The following is a 19,460-nucleotide window of genomic DNA, read 5'->3' as shown; positions in this document are numbered from 1 at the left end:
GAAGAGTACCTAGCTACATCTGGAAATTTCTTGAGTAAATATAAGATGAAAGGCATCCAAATAGACAGTATATTTTCCTCGCAAGCTCAAGGTAAAGTTTCCATATCCACAAGTATCCCACACTTCTTTTTCCAGAGGTATGTGTGCCAGACCTCTGCTACAGAACCTGAAAAATTGCATACAGCATGCCAGAAGCAAATATTAACATTTTCCCCCTGCATACATCTGGTCCGGCTTCTACTTCCTAGCCTGAAAATAATGCCATATGATCATCCCATGCTCCTCCCTCTGGCTAAGATTAAAAAGGACACTGTTCTGTTTCTAAATGCATTCTCTCTTATATAATAAACAGTTTACACTAAGGTGCTATCCAACTGTTTGTATTAGCTAATACAGTGACAAGAGGCAGCGCCGAAGCTTGAGCTCTGTCGCCTCGTAACAAAAATAACTCCGTCAGACCTCTTTAAGCACTATCCGAGAGCAGTACAGGTTCCCCCTTGTTTTCAACTACAAATAACCTCCCTTGGGAAAGGAAGCAATGTTTATACCTCTCTGTGTCCAGTTCATACATGGAGAGGGGAGGGAGAATGATATTTTGGCTTTTCAGCCTTCTTCTTGTTTTGGATTTGAGAATAAAATGGATCGAGAGAGAGGAAAGTGAGACCTTAGACCCACACAGGGGGAACCTGCCGTAACCCAACCACTGAAGAAGATGGTTATTCAGTTATCTTTCCCAAACTGACAACATAACTCGTTGTGCGCTTCATGTCCTTGGGTGATAGATTTGGGCAGGTTTTGAGTGGTATCCAACTACTGTATTTTTCGTTCCATAAGACACACTTTTTTCCTCCTAAAAAGTAAGGGGAAATGTCTGTGTGTCTTATGGGGTGAATGCGTGGTCCCTGGAGCCGAATTGCCCAGGGGCGAAAAGCAGATCATGCTCTTTTTTTTAGAAAGAGGGAAGGGGGTGTTGAAACAAAGCCGCTGAGCAGCTGATCAGCAAGCAATCGGGAGGGGAGATAAGGAACTCTAGCGATAAAGGAGACTGCCACAGCATGAACCACAAAAATCATACATCCACTGTTTCGTTCAGAATATTTTTTTCTTGTTTTCCTCCTCTAAAAACTAGGTGCATCTTATGGTCAGGTGCGTCTTATGGAGCGAAAACTATGGTATCTTGTTCCATCAGTGCAATTTGTTTATGCAGCAGAGCTCCCCCCCCCCTCCTTCTGTTCTAGGGATTCCCCCAACCCATTGAGGATTTTGGGTGGGAGTGTGGGGCATGCACAGGGATTGGAAGGGGGAGTTTCTTGCACAAGTGAAAATCCTTGCACCAATGGAATGAGCTAGTTCCATTCCCAGCCCCCACACGTGTCGGCAGAGCATGGATATGCATGCCCCGCCCCATTCTGCCCTCTTCCTGGTCCAAAAAGACCCACACATCAGCAGTCACATGTCAGTTGGACGTGCCTAAAATGGCCATCGCCTGTATAGCACTGAGCCCGGTGAGCAGAGAGGTCTTGTGTTCTTAGGACTCTTGTTGAGAGAGAGAGGATGCAGACAGAAACCTGGGCTGCTAAGTCCTACATCTTTTTAAGGCATTGGTGGCTCAACCATGCAAGCAAATTGGGCAAGCACTTGGGGTGCCAAAATTCCAGGGGTGCCTGCTTCAGCTTTACCTACATGTCTTAGAGAGAGCGATGTGCATTGGTTCACAGAGGCTGCTTAGCAGCTCATCTGCTGAGCAATCTGCCTTGGATTCCAGGAGATGCGACTGAGATACAGCTGCTCCATACTGGCCACAGTTGCAAAGGAAGGCAGTGAAGATGATGAGCATTACCAGTGGAAATAAGACAAATAAGATTTGGGTCACCTCTTGATCTTGAATGGGCTTTTGTTATACTACGCAGTGTGTAGTATTTGCTTAAGGCAGCGATGGCCAAACAGCCCTCCAGCTGTTTTTGGACTACAACTCCCATGATCCCTAGCTAACAGGACCAGTGGTGAGGGATGATGGGAATTGTAGTCCCAAAACAGCTGGAGGGCCAAGTTTGGTCATCACTGGTTTAAGGTAACAAAAAGCTGTGGGTTAGCCCTGCTTTAAGAGGGCCCACCATAGTGTATAAGAAGGCTGATGTGATTCTAGGAGAATACACAGAGCGTGACAGTGTTCAACACCAACCCAAACAGAGGCATGTTTGGAAAATAGCATATAAATAAAGTAGCTCAGACCTCTGCTACATAGAAACTCAAGAACTGGGAATAATGACTTTGGCATTTGGACTGTTGATAACAGTTTTAGGTTCACACTTTTTGTTTTTTCACACAATAACGAGAAACATTCCCTGAGAGCTGAGGTGGAATGTACAGTATCGTTTCCAGATTTTGCTGCAAACGGTGGCCTATAAAAATTGATGTTTCAAAATAACAGCTCTTAACATATTCTGATGAAATCGTTGTGCTTGTATTTTGTTTTAATGAGTTTTTAAAACATATTTTAGTTGTGTGCCTCAGATTATTTGAACTTTTATCATTTAGATTAGCAGGTATTCAACAAAAAAGCAAGGAAATTAGAGAATTCAGCTTAGTGCTACAAGAGGAGAAAATGACACGGCTTGATTTGTCTATTTCCTGAATATTGATTTACAGCAGGGACGAGGAGTCTATGGCTCTCCGTATGTTGTTGAACGGCAACTCCCATCATCCCTGACCAGTGGCCATGCTTGCTGGGGTTGATGGGAGTTGTAGTTCCAATCTGGAGGTTCCCCATCCCAGTTTTGCAACATCAGTCAGTTCATTTGCTAGTTCCCATTTTGTGGGGAAATGGAAGAAACCACAAGGTGTTTTATCCGCCATCTCAGTTTGTACGCAGCACTGTGGTCTAAACCACTGAGCCTCTTGGGCTTGCCAATCAGAAGGTTGGTGATTCGAATTCCCGCGACGGGGTGAGCTCCCGTTGCTCGGTCCCATCTCCTGCCAACCTAGCAGTTCGAAAGCACGCCCGCCCCCCCAAAAAGTGCAAGTAGATAAATAGGTACTTCTCCGGCGGGAAGGTAAACGGCTTTTCCATGCACTTCTCTGGTTTCACCAGAAGCGGCTTAGTCATGCTGGCCACATGACCCGGAAAAACTGTCTGCGGACAAACGCCAGCTCCCTCATCCTGTAAAGCAAGATGAGCACCACAACCCCAGAGTTGTCTGTGACTTGACTTAACTGTCAGGAGTCCTTTACCTTTACCTTAAAAGGACCAGCACATCTAACACGTCCCTCTCAGTCCTGTGAGAAAGGTTTAGCTGAGAGGCAATGAGCTTCTTGGCTGAGTGGGACTATGAGTCCCGTATTCTAACTAATACACTACACTGGCTGTCAGTATGAGGAGTAAAGCTATGTATGATTTTATATACGATGTGATACTATATGATGGCATCCGAGGTGTTTTATATTGTAAACTTTTTCCAGAATAATCTTTTGAAAATAGTGGTATCCTAAAACCGATAATTAAGGATCTTGCTAGAGAAGTCGTTGTTTTTGCTATAAAATGAATTATTTCTGAATGCTCATATTCTAGTTACTCATCAAAATAGAGTAGCAGAAACAAAACTCTTCCTTGTGTAACTATACCTTCATGTGCCCCCCTTTTGCTAAATATAACAAAGCAGAAAAATGGGAAAACATTTCTCCCCACGATGTTGCTACTACATGAAGCTTGCTTTTCAGCAGATGTTGATTCTAGGCAGAGAGGTGGAAGGGACAGAGTGTTTTCCAGCTGTCTTTTATTTAACATATGACTTGTAGTGATGCTACGCAGACCGAAACCAGATACACTCATGGAAGAACTCTTTCTAGAAGCAAGTTATTCTTTTCCTTAGATAAAGAGTTAAATGTAGTGGTGTATGTAATCCATGTATGTATAGCCCATGTATGTTTAAATGCAGCATGGACTTAGGCTCATGACATTAGGCCCCTAATTCGCCGAGGCTGGCAGACATAGGAGCCAGGTCCTTGGACCAGCAGGAAGGAAGGAAGAATGTGAAACTCTGATTGGAGAACTGAGCTGTAGGTGAAGCCAGGAGGGGGGAACCTCACTAATGTGGCCATCCAGACTTCTCTACCGGGCTCTCTGAACTCTTTCAAGGCCACACCCCCTCTTCCCAGGCCACACCCCTTACTGGCATGGCTTTCCATCTTCCTTGAGTTTTTTGGCCTGGCTAGAATATGTCCTTGAACTCTGCTAATGCCTCTCGCTGGTCTGGATAGAGGTCAGAGAAGGACCTGTGAGTTTGTGTAGAAATTAATTTACAGTAAAAGGTAAAAATTACATTCATCCCTATTTTTGCACGTGGCCTTCAGAAGATTGTCCCACCCTGCCTTAAGCCTAAGGGAAGCCTCCTCATAAACAGCAAGCCAGCCAAATTCTTAAAGAGAGCAGAAACAACTGTATTTTGCTGCCAAGTAGAAATGAGAATCTAACCACTTCTTCACTCTCTGGATTTTGATTCAGTGGAGCAGATTCTCGTCATCACTGGATAGGACAATGGACTTGCCAAGTTTGCTGCATGTAGTATGTGGTAAGCTAATCTGAACTTGCCCAGTGGCGCAATGCCCATGAGAAACATTTTATATAAAATATTTAAACCACAGTATATCATAGGACTGGATTTCCATAATAATGGCCAAGCAAAAGGTTAAACGGGGGATTAAAAGCATAATTTAGAGAAGGAAGGGTGAGAACTCGCTACTTTTATGTGTGCGGACATTTTTCATGTAGAGTGCAAAAATAAAGAAAGGCCAGTTGAACACTTTCCAGAAACTCTATTTTTTATTAATGATATTTATTGTTTCATGTTGGCCAATTAGCATTATCATTTTTTAGAGATACAGACGCTTTACGAGACATCCAAATATTTTACATAGGATTTCATTTTTTTAAAAAACTGCACAGATGATATTTCACCCGGCTGTTTGGAGAACATTTTCCCATAAAATAGTTTTGGCTGCTTAACTATCAATAGGCAGCCATATGTTTTCTTTGATATGAATTTGCAAATATTGCAAAATGGTGGACTTTTTGAGGCAGTAATATATTTTCTCTTGTCTCTTTTACAGATAACTTGCTTCTCAACTGGTGATTTTCTATATCAGGGTAGTCAACATGGCGTTCTCCAGATGTTCCTTGACTACAATACCCATCACCCCTGACTATTGACCATTCTAGCAGAGTGTGATGGGAGTTGTAGTCAAGCAACATATTGAGGGCACCACATTGACTACTTCTGCTCCTTTGTAGCTTCACCCATTACACAATGATAACTAATGACACTCATTCATTTTAATTTATTGTATTTCTATCCCACACACAGCCTATATGGGCCTGTCTCAAGTTCTCCCAGCAGCATATGAGATAATTTGGGCTTCCATGTGGCCAAGATGTAAACCATGGTTTGAAGTTAACTGAAAGTTGTAATGTATTCCAAAGCTGTTAACCATGGTTTTCCAGTTTAGATGAGATGGGAAACTACAGTTAATGGAAGACTTTTTAAGTTTGCTTGTTCCCACTGTGAATGAAGCATGTGCAGCCAAAAAACTTATCAAGAATAAGCCAAGATATGATCATCTTAACTCTCTTAATAACTCAATTTAAGTGTTCGGGATTATTCTTAGATAAAAATTCAGAGACCTTTCTAAATGAGAGGTCTAGTAAAAATGAGTTTGTAAATGAATAGTTCACCTTTTAATTAGTATGAGACTTATTGTTTGAAATATATTTTAGTACTGCTTAGGAGAACATCATTTTTCAAGACAAAGGAAGTATTCCCAAAGTTGCATACTGCTGAAGCCAAATGGCATTCAAACTCAAAAATACTTGTTCTAAATCTTTAACCCAGGCTTTTTGGCAGGTCTTGGTTTGGCATGTGAATTTTCCCCATCTTTTGCTGCTTTCAAGATACATCCAAAAAGACAGATGATATATTTTGTCATCTTAAATCTTATAAACCTGGTGTAGGAAGGATGAGAATACTGTCTCTTGATTAAAAAAGAAGAAGTGTTTTTGTATCTTAGTCATGCATACTTGCCTTTAACTCGCATAAAAGGGAGTGATATCTAGGTATTAATATCACTTGGTTGCATTACCTTTTTCTGGACTGTAAAGCTAAATAATTGGAAATGTTACAACTTCTTCCCACCCCAAATATACTTAAAAGTACATAAAAGGTGTTGGACAAGTATTGATGGACATCAGCTGTAGCTCTGTTCCCCCGTCTCACCCAAGATTTTTACATTGCTTGGCTGTTTTTTTTTTAATCCAGCAAATGAAATAAAGGGCATTTGATGTTCTGAAGGAACCAGGTGTGTACAGTCTAAAAGTAGCAAAGCTTTTTAATATTTTATTTTCTTCACAAACAGGTTCATACCAAGTTCCACTGCAGGCAGGCACATGCTCCAGGCAGTGACACTTCATGCTTGACATTTTCCTATGATGGTACAGTTCTTGCCAGTCGGGGAGGTAAGTGACCATATTTCCTTCCATGTCTGCTGCTGGATACAAATGAGGCTAAAGTTTGTGCTTAACTCGTGCAGCAGAACTTGGTGCTGCTTGCAGATTTTGGTGGGATCTTGTCCACCATTTCTTATTCATTTGTCTTTTCCCCCTGCGCCCGGTCCCCACAACTATCAAGAGGGAGAGCACAAGGCCGGTGCACCATCTCCTCAATTTTATCACTGTTTGCATGCTAAGAAAGGGCAGGTAACTGTGCAGAAACAGCCAAGTGGTGGTAGAGGAGGTCCAGGGGTCATCAGTGAGACCTCTTGTCAGGTGCCAGCATGGTTGCTCGAGAGCGAACAGGCAAGACCAGTCTTTTCCAGGCTTTATTATCTGTACAAAACATTTGCAGTGCAGAATGTCTCAAGTCCACGTCTGCTCAATTGGTAGCAGAATCTGGGAGTGGGCGGTCCTTAAACTTTCCCCAGCATAGCAGTCTTTTGACCCCCATCCTACGCCTCCCCTCTCTGTGCGTAAACCTGCCTCCTCGCTTTGCTCAGGCTCGATGTTGCGGCTCTCTCTAGCATCCTCCGAGCCCTGCATCCCTTCCCCACTGGAGGCGGGGCTTCTCTCCTCTCCGGAGGAAGAGCTGCTTCGCACGATCTTCCGGAGGCTCCCTGTAACACAACTGCTCTTCCACCTCTTGCCTCTGAGCTGATAGCAATTCCCTGACATCCCTTAACAGGTACCAAAGCAAGCTGATGTTGGGCCTGGCAAGACATGTTACCAGAAACACAGGGTACAACCAAAGCAAAAAATCCATGTTAAGTTCCTCCTTCCCCACGCTTGCAACTTGAAATTCATGTCCAGCTGTCATTATGATGAACCTTTTCCCAGCAGCACTGGTGTTGTCTGATCTCAGGACATGAGCAAAGTTTAACTACTTGTTGCGGAATGAGGTATGGCAGACCACACCAGGCTGCCATTTTCAGCAGCAGCCCCGTGTCTCTGATTACGCACACTTCAGTTGTACAAGAGGGTAGAACAGTAAGACGTGCTCATAATTCATCTTGAAGGTAGTGTGTGCCGAATTAATTTACTTTCATGGATGTTCTGTCAAATTTTGCATTTATCGTTTCTAAAGAATTGTGACTGTTTTATTTCACCTCTGTTGATTCCCGCCCCCCTCCAAACCCCCATGCTGCAATCCTCAACCATCTCCAGAATGTCATAGGTAGCCAGGTGGCTGTTCATAAATAAATTAGGATCTAACCCAGATGCTTTGCTTTGATCTAAAATCATTTTGAAATTGGGTGTTTAGTGTGCAGGTTCAAAAGCTGCTTTAAAAATCACGCTGTCTCAGATAGGTAAGCGTAATTGTAGTCATTTTTAATACGTAATAAAAAAAAAGTGAGAGCGCATTTGTGCTTTTGGTAATGGAAGTATTTCCCTGGACCTTTACCAGCAAAAGCAGATGTGTATTCAGCAGTCAGTCTTAGATTAGCGCACCTGCCCAAATGCAAGGGATCAAAGAGGAGATCATGTTTGGGGGAATAGGAACTTGCAGTGAAACCCTGATTATATTCCTTGGTCTGCGATGCAGTTTGCCTGTCGGATATGAGAGAACTGAGACAGGGCTCAGCTGCAGACACAAGGGAGAAGGAACAACAGAAGAATTGCTTATGAATGTTCCCAGTTTCATTACCATTGAGAGTAAGCTTGTAACTTGACAGAAATGCAAGAAAGTGATGTTTAAAGATCCACTTCTGACCCTGAGAATAGGTCTTAGAAAGCATCTTTGGATATGTTTTTTGCAGCACAGTAATAAAAGATGATTCAGTAATGAATGAGTAGCTTGATCATAAAAGTGAGGCTGGATTAATTGTGAGGTGTCCTATCTTCCTGCTGACATGATTGAAATTTACAAAGTTTACACGTCTTGTCATTTTACATTAAAAGTCTCGTGTATCTTGTATCATGGCCTGGTTGGTAGTTTTTATTATTTATTAATTTAGAGCATTTGTATCCCACTCTTCTGCCAAAATGGCTCCTGGAGTAGTTTACACATAATCAACAAAGTATACAGTTTGATGTGATGCAGAACAAAGAAGCTTTTCCTAACATATTTGTTAAACGTTAGTAACAACCGTCCCATAAGTCCTCCAGAGAGACGATTGTGTCAAGGTTTAGTCCGTCAAGGCCAAAGAAGCCTTGATTGCAGTTTGTTACTCTGAGAAGCATATTTGAACAGTTGCCAGATAGGCTGTTGTTCTGCAAACATTTTTTAAAGCTGAATTACTTAGCTTTTATGTTGCGATGTGGGATGCAGTTAGAAATCGTAACCCGAATTGCTATTAGGATTGTATCTTAAGACATAAGTTACATGTTGTTATTCTGTCATACTCAGTTGCTTGGTCAGTAAGAGGATTTGTCATGTCCTTGCCTCGCATGTAGAGCCTTTCTTCCTTAGTCTGCATTCCCCCGCCCCGCTCATGGGCTCTGGGATCTCAGAATCAATATTTTTTCCACGAACTGCCAAATCAGGACAAGCTCTGAGGGCACTGTAGGGCCTCTGCAAGCAAGAAAACCTGGCTAGAGCAATGACTCGGCTGTCCTGCATTTAGGATTGCTACTGATTGCGATAGAGTCCCACTCTACAGTTATGTGCCCTTAATAGCTGTGTCCCCAACCTATTCTTGGGAAACCTCCAAAAGTGACACCTTTTGTCTGGAGTCAAGAAAATAAAGGTCAAGGTAAAGGACCCCTGGACGGTTAAGTCCAGTCAAAGGCGACTATGGGGTTGCGGTGCTCATCTTGCTTTTAGGCCCAGGGAGCTGATGTTTGTCCACAGACAGTTTTCTGGGTCATATGGCCAGCCGATGTTTGTCCACAGACAGTTTTCCGGGTCATATGGCCAGCAGGACTAAACCGCTACAGGCGCACGGAGGACCGTGACAAGTGCCAGAGCGCACAGAAACACCGTTTATTTTCCTGTCGCAGCGGTACCTATTTATCTACTAGCACAGGTGTGCTTTCAAACTGTTAGGTTGGCAGAAGCTGCCACAGAGCAGCGGGAGCTCACCCTCTGCGGATTCAAACCACTGACCTTCCGATCGGCAAACCCAAGGGGCTCAGTGGTTTAGAACACAGCTCTACCCGCGACCCTGGTGAGGGTAATGCCTGCTCTATGAAGGGAAGCAGTTTCCCTTAAGCAATTGTCCACCACAGTGATGGGATCGTTATCCTACCCACCCATCTCTATGCAAGAAGGGAGCCCTTTCAGATATTTGAGGCTTAATTCATTTAGCTTTTTAAAAAAAGTTTTTGTTTCTATATGCCTCCTGAAAATATAGTAAGTTCACCAGCAATTCAAAATTTCCATGTACTCCTATCAGAAATCCTGTCAGTCTTCCATTGTGTCATTAGCCAGGGGACCTCAGAATTAATGGCACTGAAGAACTGCCCAGCAGAATAGAGAATTTGGAGATTGTCTGTGACTTGGTTCAGACATAATGGGAAACCATGGTTTTCCCATTATAAGTAAAAATTACAGGCTGCTTCTTTCATTTTTAAACTAATTAGTCTCTGAGATATCTGAAGTCAAAACTGCAGGTTCTTTAAGAACAAACCAGGCTCTGAAACTATGGTTTGAACCTGGTATTTTTCTCATCAACCATTGTTTAAACAAACCACCAGGAAATCTTTAAATCTTTCACTTTAAATTTAATTTTAAAGTGAAAGCAGACACATTCAGTCCCCTAATCATAGATACGAAAGAGATGGGGCAGGGAAGTTCTAGAACTCTCTATGGCTTGAACTTGCAACAGGAAGCTGTGGTTTCCCAATATGCCTGGATTGACACATATCCCAGTGTGGAGAGCAAGAAATCATCAATACTTTTGGCTGAAAAGAATTCAAAACTCCAACTTCCTCACTTGCCTTGAACAAATAAATGTCTGTTATTTGACATTTTTTGATAAATTGATTTTTAAAAATGTTGTTTTTGCTTTTACTGATCTCTCTTTCTCTCTTTGCAGAGGGTAGCGAGAAATAAAGAATGCCATTCCTCTAAAAGTTTGGGAGAAAACCATTAGAAAGATTGGTGGGGCAGGGGCAGTTTCTACATTGGCCTTTGTAATATTATAGTAAAGGAATAGAGTGGTTTTTCTTCATCGTTGCTTATTAAGTCTTCATTTTATATTTCATAGGTGATGATACTTTAAAAACGTGGGACATCAGGAAGTTTAAAACACCTCTGAATTCAGTTGTTGGTCTACCTAGCTTCTTCCCAATGTAAGTACCTTTTTGATTTAAGATACAAGGAGTTACATGCTGGTGTCAGTGAAGATTGATTCAATGAAGTACAGTTTCTTGTTGAACCAATCTTGTTGAATAGATTCTCCTCACCATGTGCCCAGCTCACCAAAAAAACTTGAGTAGTAAGTTGTGATAGTGACCACGTTTGAACCATCACAATCACAAGGCTTGTTCAACATGTGTAAATCCAGTTAGGAAGGGCAGTTTATGTTGACAGGTTTAAAAGGGGGCACTACTACTACTTAGAATGTCTGACATTTTGTCTAGACCTCTGACTGATGGTGCCCAGAAATGTTAAGGAGTTGGCCTTTGATTTCCCCCATGCTCTTATTCCTAATACTGATGCCACGTTCTGTTAATTGTTTGTGCCTGAGATAGTGGACTTCTCCTTCTTCTCCCCAATGTCCCCTTAATCTACTCTAGAAATTAATCCAGAGAATCTGTCCTGCTGAACAGATTTTGCTCCTCTTGCTGATATTCTCCTTTTAATTTATTAAGTTCTACTGTCGTGGTTACTCAGCGGTATGACATACATGCCATGGAACTAGCTCCCTTGTAATCCTGGGTTTGTTGGGGTTGGGATACATTTGTCCATGTAAAAGTGCATGATATTATTAAAAACGTTAGCAGGGTTGACATAAACATGAACAGTAAGAAATTTAAAGGATCAATTTAAAGGATGTGCAGTATGAATATGATAGAAAAATAAGAAACCGCAGAAAGGGAGGGGGGAAGTAGTGGGAAACATATGTTTTGTGTAGATTTATATTCATTGCTAAAGGGAAAACTAAAAACTATATATGTGTTTGTGCATGATACAGTGGTACCTTGGTTCTCAAACTTAATCTGTTCCAGAAGTTTGTTCCAAAACCAAAGCATTCCAAAACCAAGGCACGCTTTCCCATAGAAAGTAATGGATTAATCTGTTCCATACTTTTAAAAACAACCCCTAAAACAGCAATTTAACATGAATTTTACTACCTAACGAGAACAGTGATCCATAAAATGAAAGCAATAAACAATGTACTGCAGTCACACAATCAATCAATCAGTAGATGAACTGGGTTCCACACAGTCACAAAATCAAAACAAAAAAGCCGCAAAAACAAAAACGCAGCGTAACACTCAAAACCTCAGCGTAACATTCAAAACGGAAGTGTAACACTCAAAACGGAAGTTTGGCACTCAAGGCGGAAGTGTGGCACTCAAAACAGAAGCGTGGCACTCAAAATGGAGCACGTTTGGCTTCTGAAAAAAGTTCGCAAACCAGAACACTTACTGCTGGGTTTGCAGTGTTTGGTTTCCAAGTTGTTTTGAGTACCAAGGCGTTTGAGAATCAAGGTACCACTGTATTAGGTCCAGTGTAGACCCACCTCTCACTCCCTCCAAAGCTGACCTGCAAGTTAAGAAACAGCCTCAGGAGGCTTCCCTCTCCTTTTCCCTTGTTGATCTTAACTATAGTTTGCCATTGAACTTGCATCCTGAGTTCAAAATCTGTGCTGCATCTGCGCTACATCTTTAAAGCCAACTAGACAAGGGAATTGACATTGGGAGAGGAAGACTGGCTTTCAGCTTGCATTTTTCAGGAAGTCAGAATTACATCTCCACTGTACGCTAGGGTTACTGTGCTAGAGCTCTTTAAGCTTGTAATGCAAATTGATTTTCGCATGCTGTTTTTGCTCCCTGCTTTTACTCATGTACAGCACTTATCTCAAAGTCTGAGATTAATTTTGAAGAATGTAAAAAGAAAGCACTATTTAGTCTTGAGAGCGGACTTTGACATTTCGGAACATTGGTTCCTTGCTTTGAGAGAATAGAAGGGAAACAATATTGGAAAATAGCCCTGTTTACAAGTTCGTATTGTTATGTAAAATGGATGGGTATGATGTTGAAAATGGATATTTTGACCTACTTATTTACGAAATAATGATAGCCAGATTTTGAAATTTTCTGATTGTTGTACGCTAGACCTTACCCCCTTTCCAGTGCTGAAATCTTTTCGAGACATCTCATTTTGTTGGTTTTGCCAATTTTTACATATTGGAACACAGCTGTGATTTTAGTTGTCATACATAATTAAGGGTTTAACACAGAGTTTGACATAATACATAAATAAGATTTCACGGAAACCAATTCATCTGTTCTATACTTTATTTTCAACAGGACCGACTGCTGTTTCAGCCCAGATGATAAACTACTTGTTACTGGTACTTCTGTTAAGAAAGGAGTTGGAAATGGAAAACTTCTCTTTTTTGAGCGCGAGACATTTAAGAAACTGTATGAGATAGATGTCACAGATGCGGTAAGCCAGAGTTCAGTGTATTACTTGATTTGTTGCTTTTATTCATACATGAAAAAGGATTATGTTGTCACTTTGGTATGTATAATTATAATTGATGTCGTTTTTAGCATATAGGCATATCATTAAATTCATGGTTGAGATTCTGTAAGATCAGGATACCCTAGAGTATATAGTGGTACCTCGGGTTACAGACGCTTCAGGTTACAGACGCTTCAGGTTACAGACTCCGCTAACCCAGAAATAGTACCTCGGGTTAAGAACTTTGCTTCAGGATGAGAACAGAAATCGTGCGGCGGCAGCGGGGGGGCTCATTAGCTAAAGCGGTACCTCAGGTTAAGAACAGTTTCAGGTTAAGAACAGACCTCCAGAACGAACTAAGTTCTTAACCCAAGGTACCACTGTACCATGCTAGTTTTGGTAACTGCGTAGTCTCTTACAATTAAAAAAAAAAATGATTTCAGTAAGATAAGCAACAGGCACAATACCTGAGTCCCACAAACAGTGGGCAGTCATAGGACTTCAGAGGCCTTGCTCTTTTGTAAATTAGATCTCATTTAGCAGGCATATATGTGAGTTTGGGTGCATAAGTACAGTTACTCAAATTCAGCATTTTAAATTTATTCTTGTCCTGCTTGCCTCGCACTGCACCGCAGGATTGTACAAGTGCAGAATTGTATATCATACTGCATTTGCAATAATTTTTCTAACTGTCCCTCTTTGCTGGTGCCTTTGAGCAGAGGGGCAACTGATTAAATAAAGAAGTTAAGAAAGCCAAGTTGTGCTTGGATGATGATAATGGTGATTATAAATCTAGCTTTATATAAAGAGATGAAGGAATATCCTGGATTTGAATTACAGAACAGCTCCTTTAGCAGTTGGTATGAACAATTTCTCAAACCCATGCTCATTCCTACCTCCATAATCAGATCAGTTAGTGACATGAGAGGTTTTCCTCCCACCCTTGCCTACCAATATATGTTGCTTGATTCACTGAACTAAGTATTTTGTAGACACCTTAATGCTATGTACCTTGTTTCCCCTCTTCTTCACTTGTGATAGTTGTTGAATTGTAGAATTTGTATTCTTGGGGCACTCTACCTGGGAACCAAGGGACTTGTTGGGGGTAGCTAGAAGGTTGAATTCTATACCCATTCAGTACCTTTCAGTCATGTAATTTGAGATGATGTTCATATATTTAGAAAACAAACAAAATGCAGACATTCCTCACTAGCCAAGAGCCATACATAGCTCTTCAGGCTTCCACAAGTAATCTTAATAACTAAAGTAGAATTAAGATTTAGTGCAAGAGAGGGAGGGCAGGAGAATGCCAATGAACTGTGCATTTAATCTATGAGCAAAACAGCAGGGCTTATTAAATTAAATGATAAACCATCCTAATGGGTTCAGCACATGAAATGGGATGCAAGAGAACATTATTGTGTCAGATTCAAACATTATAGGAAATACTCTTTGAACAGCTGTTTAGTTTTACCCTATCAGACTGGGGAGAGGCGGGGGTCCAGACAATATAGATAATTTTAAAATGCTCAAAGGCAGTAAACTTAATCTTTAAAACTGCTTGGTAAATAGCCAGTAGATTTTGGCCTGCAAATGAACCTGATGTTTAATAGAAGCTTAATGGCTACTTTAAATGCTTGACCAAAGTGATGTCTAGCATTCCTTTCTGTCATACCATCAAGCCTTTGTTCACCTCTTTTCTTTTTTAAAGGTTTTCTTTGGGGGGGGGGGGGAAGAGTACATTATTATTCCAGGCTTCTGTTGTTTTCATTGTATGGGCTAGCTTGAGTGCTTGCAGGCCTATCCAGAAGGCACTTTGCCAGTGTAGTCTATTCTGAAGTGAATAGGGCATGAACAAAGCTAAGCCAAACCATGGCATATTATGAATGAGCAAACATGCAGGCTTCCATAGAGAAGATGACAGCCGCTTTGCTGCTCCTCTGGTCCTGTTGCTGCTGTGTGCTAAGCCATGGCTTGACTTCAGAGTACAGTGGTACCTCGGGTTTAGTACTTAATTCGTTCTGGAGGTCCGTACTGAACCTGAAACTGTTCTTAACCTGAAGCACCACTTTAGCTAATGGGGCCTCCCGCTGCTGCTGCCGCACCGCCGGAGCACAATTTCTGTTCTCATCCTGAAGCAAAGTTCTTAACCTGAAGCACTATTTCTGGGTTAGCAGAGTGTGTAACCTGAAGCGTATGTAACTCAAGGTACCACTGTATGTCTGATCTTGGGTTCATGGTCTGTCTCACTCCAGACAAACTATGAGCTATAGCCAATGTTTGTTCTATGACTTACCATGTCTGTAGCTTGAACACCATCGTCATTGCATGAGTATGGTACAAATTCATAGTACTACTTGTAAGAAATGGCAAAAACCTGGTAAGCAGTCTTATATCAAGTCATGCCGCTGATAATAAGCTTTTATAGAGAATATTCTCATCTGTACCAAATAGGGTAACATTTGTTTCATAGCTCTTTTATTAGTTTGAAATACTTACAGGCCAGGGCTCAGTCTCAGTTTTGAAGACAGTTTGCAATGCATAGTAAAAACCCATACAAGATGTTATCTCCTAAAACCAGAGTAATAAAAGCAGCAGCAGCAACTGTTTGAAATTGCACTTAAAACCAGAAAAAGACACACTTAAAATGTCCTAAGCTCCAGTAAAAGGTGGCATAGATAAAGGCTCTGAGATCCTTCTCTGCATGCCACCTCCAAGGGAGAGGTTGGAAGTGAAAGAACAGGCCTTTTCTGTTGTGGCCCCCTTTCTTTGAAATTCCCTCCCCAAGGAGGCCTGCTTGGTGCCAACTTTGCCATTGTTTTGATGCCAAGCAAAACTGGTCCCCCCCCCAGCAGCGATCCGTTGTTTGTGTTGTTTTGGTGTTCCATCTAAGATGGGGCTGGGGTGGTTATGTTATGGTACTATATTTCGAATATGTTTTCAGCATGTGTATGTGGTGTTACTCTGTTTTTACTTTGTGTAAATCCCAGTGCAAAAAAAAATCCTGAAGGGAAGTGATACATAAATTTAATAAACTTAACCTCTGAGGAAGATAAATAAATAAAATGCAAATACATGACATTTCTTTAAACAGATACTTGATGGAGCATATATACATATATTTATTTCATAAAATTTATATATCGCTTGATTGTAGAAAACCTCAGTTTACAAAAGATTAAGATCAAGAAAAATTCACAACCGTACAGTACTTTAAAACATTCAAAAGTTAAAATACTAAAACAAATTAAAATTACCTCAACTTTTCTTGTAGGCATATAAGTTCATTATATAAGACCTACAGTTCCCAGTGTTGCTGAATGCAGTTAAAATGTTCCCCATATTGTTGGTCCTAAGAGTTCAAAGGATAGTGTGTTTTACCAAAAAAATTCTAAGACAGATACACTGGTGTTTTTTCCTAGCTGTTGAGCATTTTAAAGCTTGTGACAGTATGTTCACAGCATTGTGGATAACTTTTCAACTCCCACCTTATTTATTGTAGTTGGCCAATTGCATAGGATGGGCTCCAAAGGAGCTTCACACTTGAGTTATTTGGTTTGTCCATTTCTAGGCAAAAGTTTAGCATAATATTTTAATGTGCAGACAGTCTGTCTATTCCACAGGGGTAATAATGGACATTCCTACTCATCTCAATGGACTAGTCATGCATTTTGGGAACAGAATGATGGTGGTATATGTTTTCCAGCCTTACATTACAAGTATTTTAAAACGAATCCATTTAAAATAAATTATTTTACAATCTTGGAAGTTTTGTATGCCAATGGGAGTTGGAAGAGTGACTGAAAAAAAATAGTTTCTAGCCAGCTTTAGGACAGATAACAGCAGCATTGAAATGTTAGTTGTATGAAGTACAATACATTAAAGTGCTGTTAGTTAAATTAATTATTCTTGTGCACATCTGTTTGATTTAAAGCTGTTGTCTACTATGGAAGCAGTGCTGTTAACCACGTAAGAGCAATTACTGTCCCTTACAAGATAATGTAAAACACGGATAGCATGCTGTGGCCAATTGGATTAGAGCACCCATCATGCCTGACCTTTGGCCTTGTGGGTGGAGCTGCAGTCCATCAACTGGAGGGCCACAAGCTCACCATTGCTGATGTAAAAGGTGCTGTTGAGAGGTTTTATTGGCTGACTGGAGAGACCAGCTGGTTCATAATTGCTAATGTATATGGCCCATGTCACTGTGGTGTCCGGCCATGCCATTTTAGGGACTTAAGACATCTGCTTTCTCGTGGCTGACTACATCAGACTCAGCAGCACAACTGCCACAGTTTGGAAGTAAAGACAACCAGGGCGAAGGTATTGCTTGTAACTGGGCACCCTAGCACAATACTATTATTCTTGCTGTTGTTGTTGAAATTCATTCATTCATTCATTCATTCATACCCAACCCATCTGGCTGGGTTTCCCCAGCCAATCTTGGCAGTTCCCAACAGAATATTATTACAGTGGTACCTCGTTTCACGTACCGTCCCCCTTACAAATGCTTCGGATTATGAGCTCCGCTAACCCGGAAGTAAATGCTCCCATCTGCGAACTTTGCCCTGGGATGTGAGCAGAAGTCGCACGCTGGCAGCAGCGGGAAGCGCCATTAGTGAAGGCACGCCTCATGTTACGAGCGGTTTTGGGCTACAAATGGACCTCCGGAACGGATTAAGTTCGTAACCGGAGGTACCACTGTATTAATAATAATAATAAAGCAATAAAACATCATATATTAAAAACTTCCCTAAACAGGGCTGCCTTCAGATGTCTTCTAAGAGTCAGTTGTTTATTTCCTTGACATCTGATGGGAGGGTGTTCCCATGTTCTTGGGAGCTGTAAACCCGGACACACAGTTGACTTGAATGGAGAGGGTTGGATATTAGAGCAACAAATGTGTCAGTTGCACACTAGAAGAAGCTCACATTTTCTGCCGGAAGAAATTCTACTCTATCCAGAAGAGAAAGAGTTAAGGGCAGGGGGAACAGTAGGGGTTCTAGGTGCACAGAGAGCGGCTGCTGAGCTATGATTGGGTCCTCTGCAGCACAGGAAGGAATGAGTGGAACTTACTACTATCTTCATGCAGAGCAGAGAAAGTTACTTATTTGTATAAATGGATATACCTGTCCTCTTCCTGAATTGCTCAAAGCACAATCCATGTGATTATCTCATTTTAGGCTCACTGCAAACCTGTGGGATAAGATGCTCTCACAGACAGAAGCTTCTCAAAGGCTATGCAGTGATCTTAATGGCTGATTGGGGACTTGAATCTAAATTTCCCAATTCTGGACGAAACCTTTTGGTCAGCTTACTACACTAGCTACAGGATTATGCCATGCCAGGGCCTAACTGGAATTTCATCTGTGTTACAGCATGTCTTAGCACCTGTTAGGTACTATGTTTTATTTGCTTTCATTCATAACTTGCCCATTCCGCCGACATTTGGGAGTTCAGAATGTGTAGTATGTAAAAGTGAGGGCTGAATACATGTTTCCTATCATAAAATTACTATGAAATGTTAGGTTCTTTCAGGTTTTTTCACCCACTACTGCAGTATTAAATAGTGAAATACTATCATACTGGTATGCTTGCTTATGATTTTGATGCTGCAGTTTCTCTGAGGGACATTAAAATCTGTGGCTAACATATGAAATGATTGTATGCAGTGTTAGTGAACATTCTAGTGCTCTTCAGACTTCCATAATCCATTGGAGCTCATTGTGCTCCCTGGAAGACTAGAAGGTTGAGGGATTTTCCTAAGCACAAGGGACTGCAGTGGGCCTGAAAACACCAGCCCATCTTGGAACATGCCTAAGGTGTTTCCAGGCATGCACAGGTCTCTTGGATCCCTGCCTATAAAAACATTGTTTAAATCCAGAGTTCATTTACTGTCCTCCTGTTCACCCAAGGAAAGTTCAACGTGTGTATGTGTGTATGTGTGTATATAAAGCAGAATGTCAATGCTTGATCATCGCTGTCAAAATGTCTCTTTACGTGTTCCGAGTCTTTGGCGCTTATCTCACTGCACGGGCAGCCAAGTGCAGCAAATCAGAACAGTCTTCTTCAAACAGGCCCCACCACATTGCCTCATCACCACTGAGGCAGAAAGCAAAATTGGCACTTGTGAGGCAAGCGTGTAAAGCCGAAATGTTTTCTTAGCAGCAGTTGTTGCTGGCAGTTTTATGTCTTTCTGATCCATGGTGGAGACCTAAACTAGACATCTTAAACCATCAAACCAGTGCCAGATAAGCCACAGTGCTAATGGGTTTTTTTTCTTTTAAGAAAAACAAATGACTTATCAAAGACAGTAGGTATAGCCTGTTTGGGATAGGTAGA

At 41.4% G+C, this 19,460-nt stretch overlaps 1 protein-coding gene across 1 annotated transcript in view; it reads left to right on the top strand.

Moving 5' to 3' along the window:
- Nucleotides 1-19,460, top strand: part of WDR70 (WD repeat domain 70) — a 119,490-nt gene that overhangs the window by 80,543 nt on the left and 19,487 nt on the right. Inside the window, exons 11-13 of the mRNA XM_028748764.2 lie at nt 6,406-6,505; nt 10,690-10,774; nt 12,962-13,100. Of these exons, the coding sequence (XP_028604597.2) occupies nt 6,406-6,505; nt 10,690-10,774; nt 12,962-13,100 (324 nt within the window). The remainder of the gene's footprint in view (nt 1-6,405; nt 6,506-10,689; nt 10,775-12,961; nt 13,101-19,460) is intronic.

Source organism: Podarcis muralis, chromosome 11 (genome assembly GCF_964188315.1).
Source record: "Podarcis muralis chromosome 11, rPodMur119.hap1.1, whole genome shotgun sequence".
NCBI classification, from domain to species: Eukaryota; Metazoa; Chordata; class Lepidosauria; order Squamata; family Lacertidae; genus Podarcis; species Podarcis muralis.
This window is presented reverse-complemented; position numbering and strand designations above follow the sequence as displayed.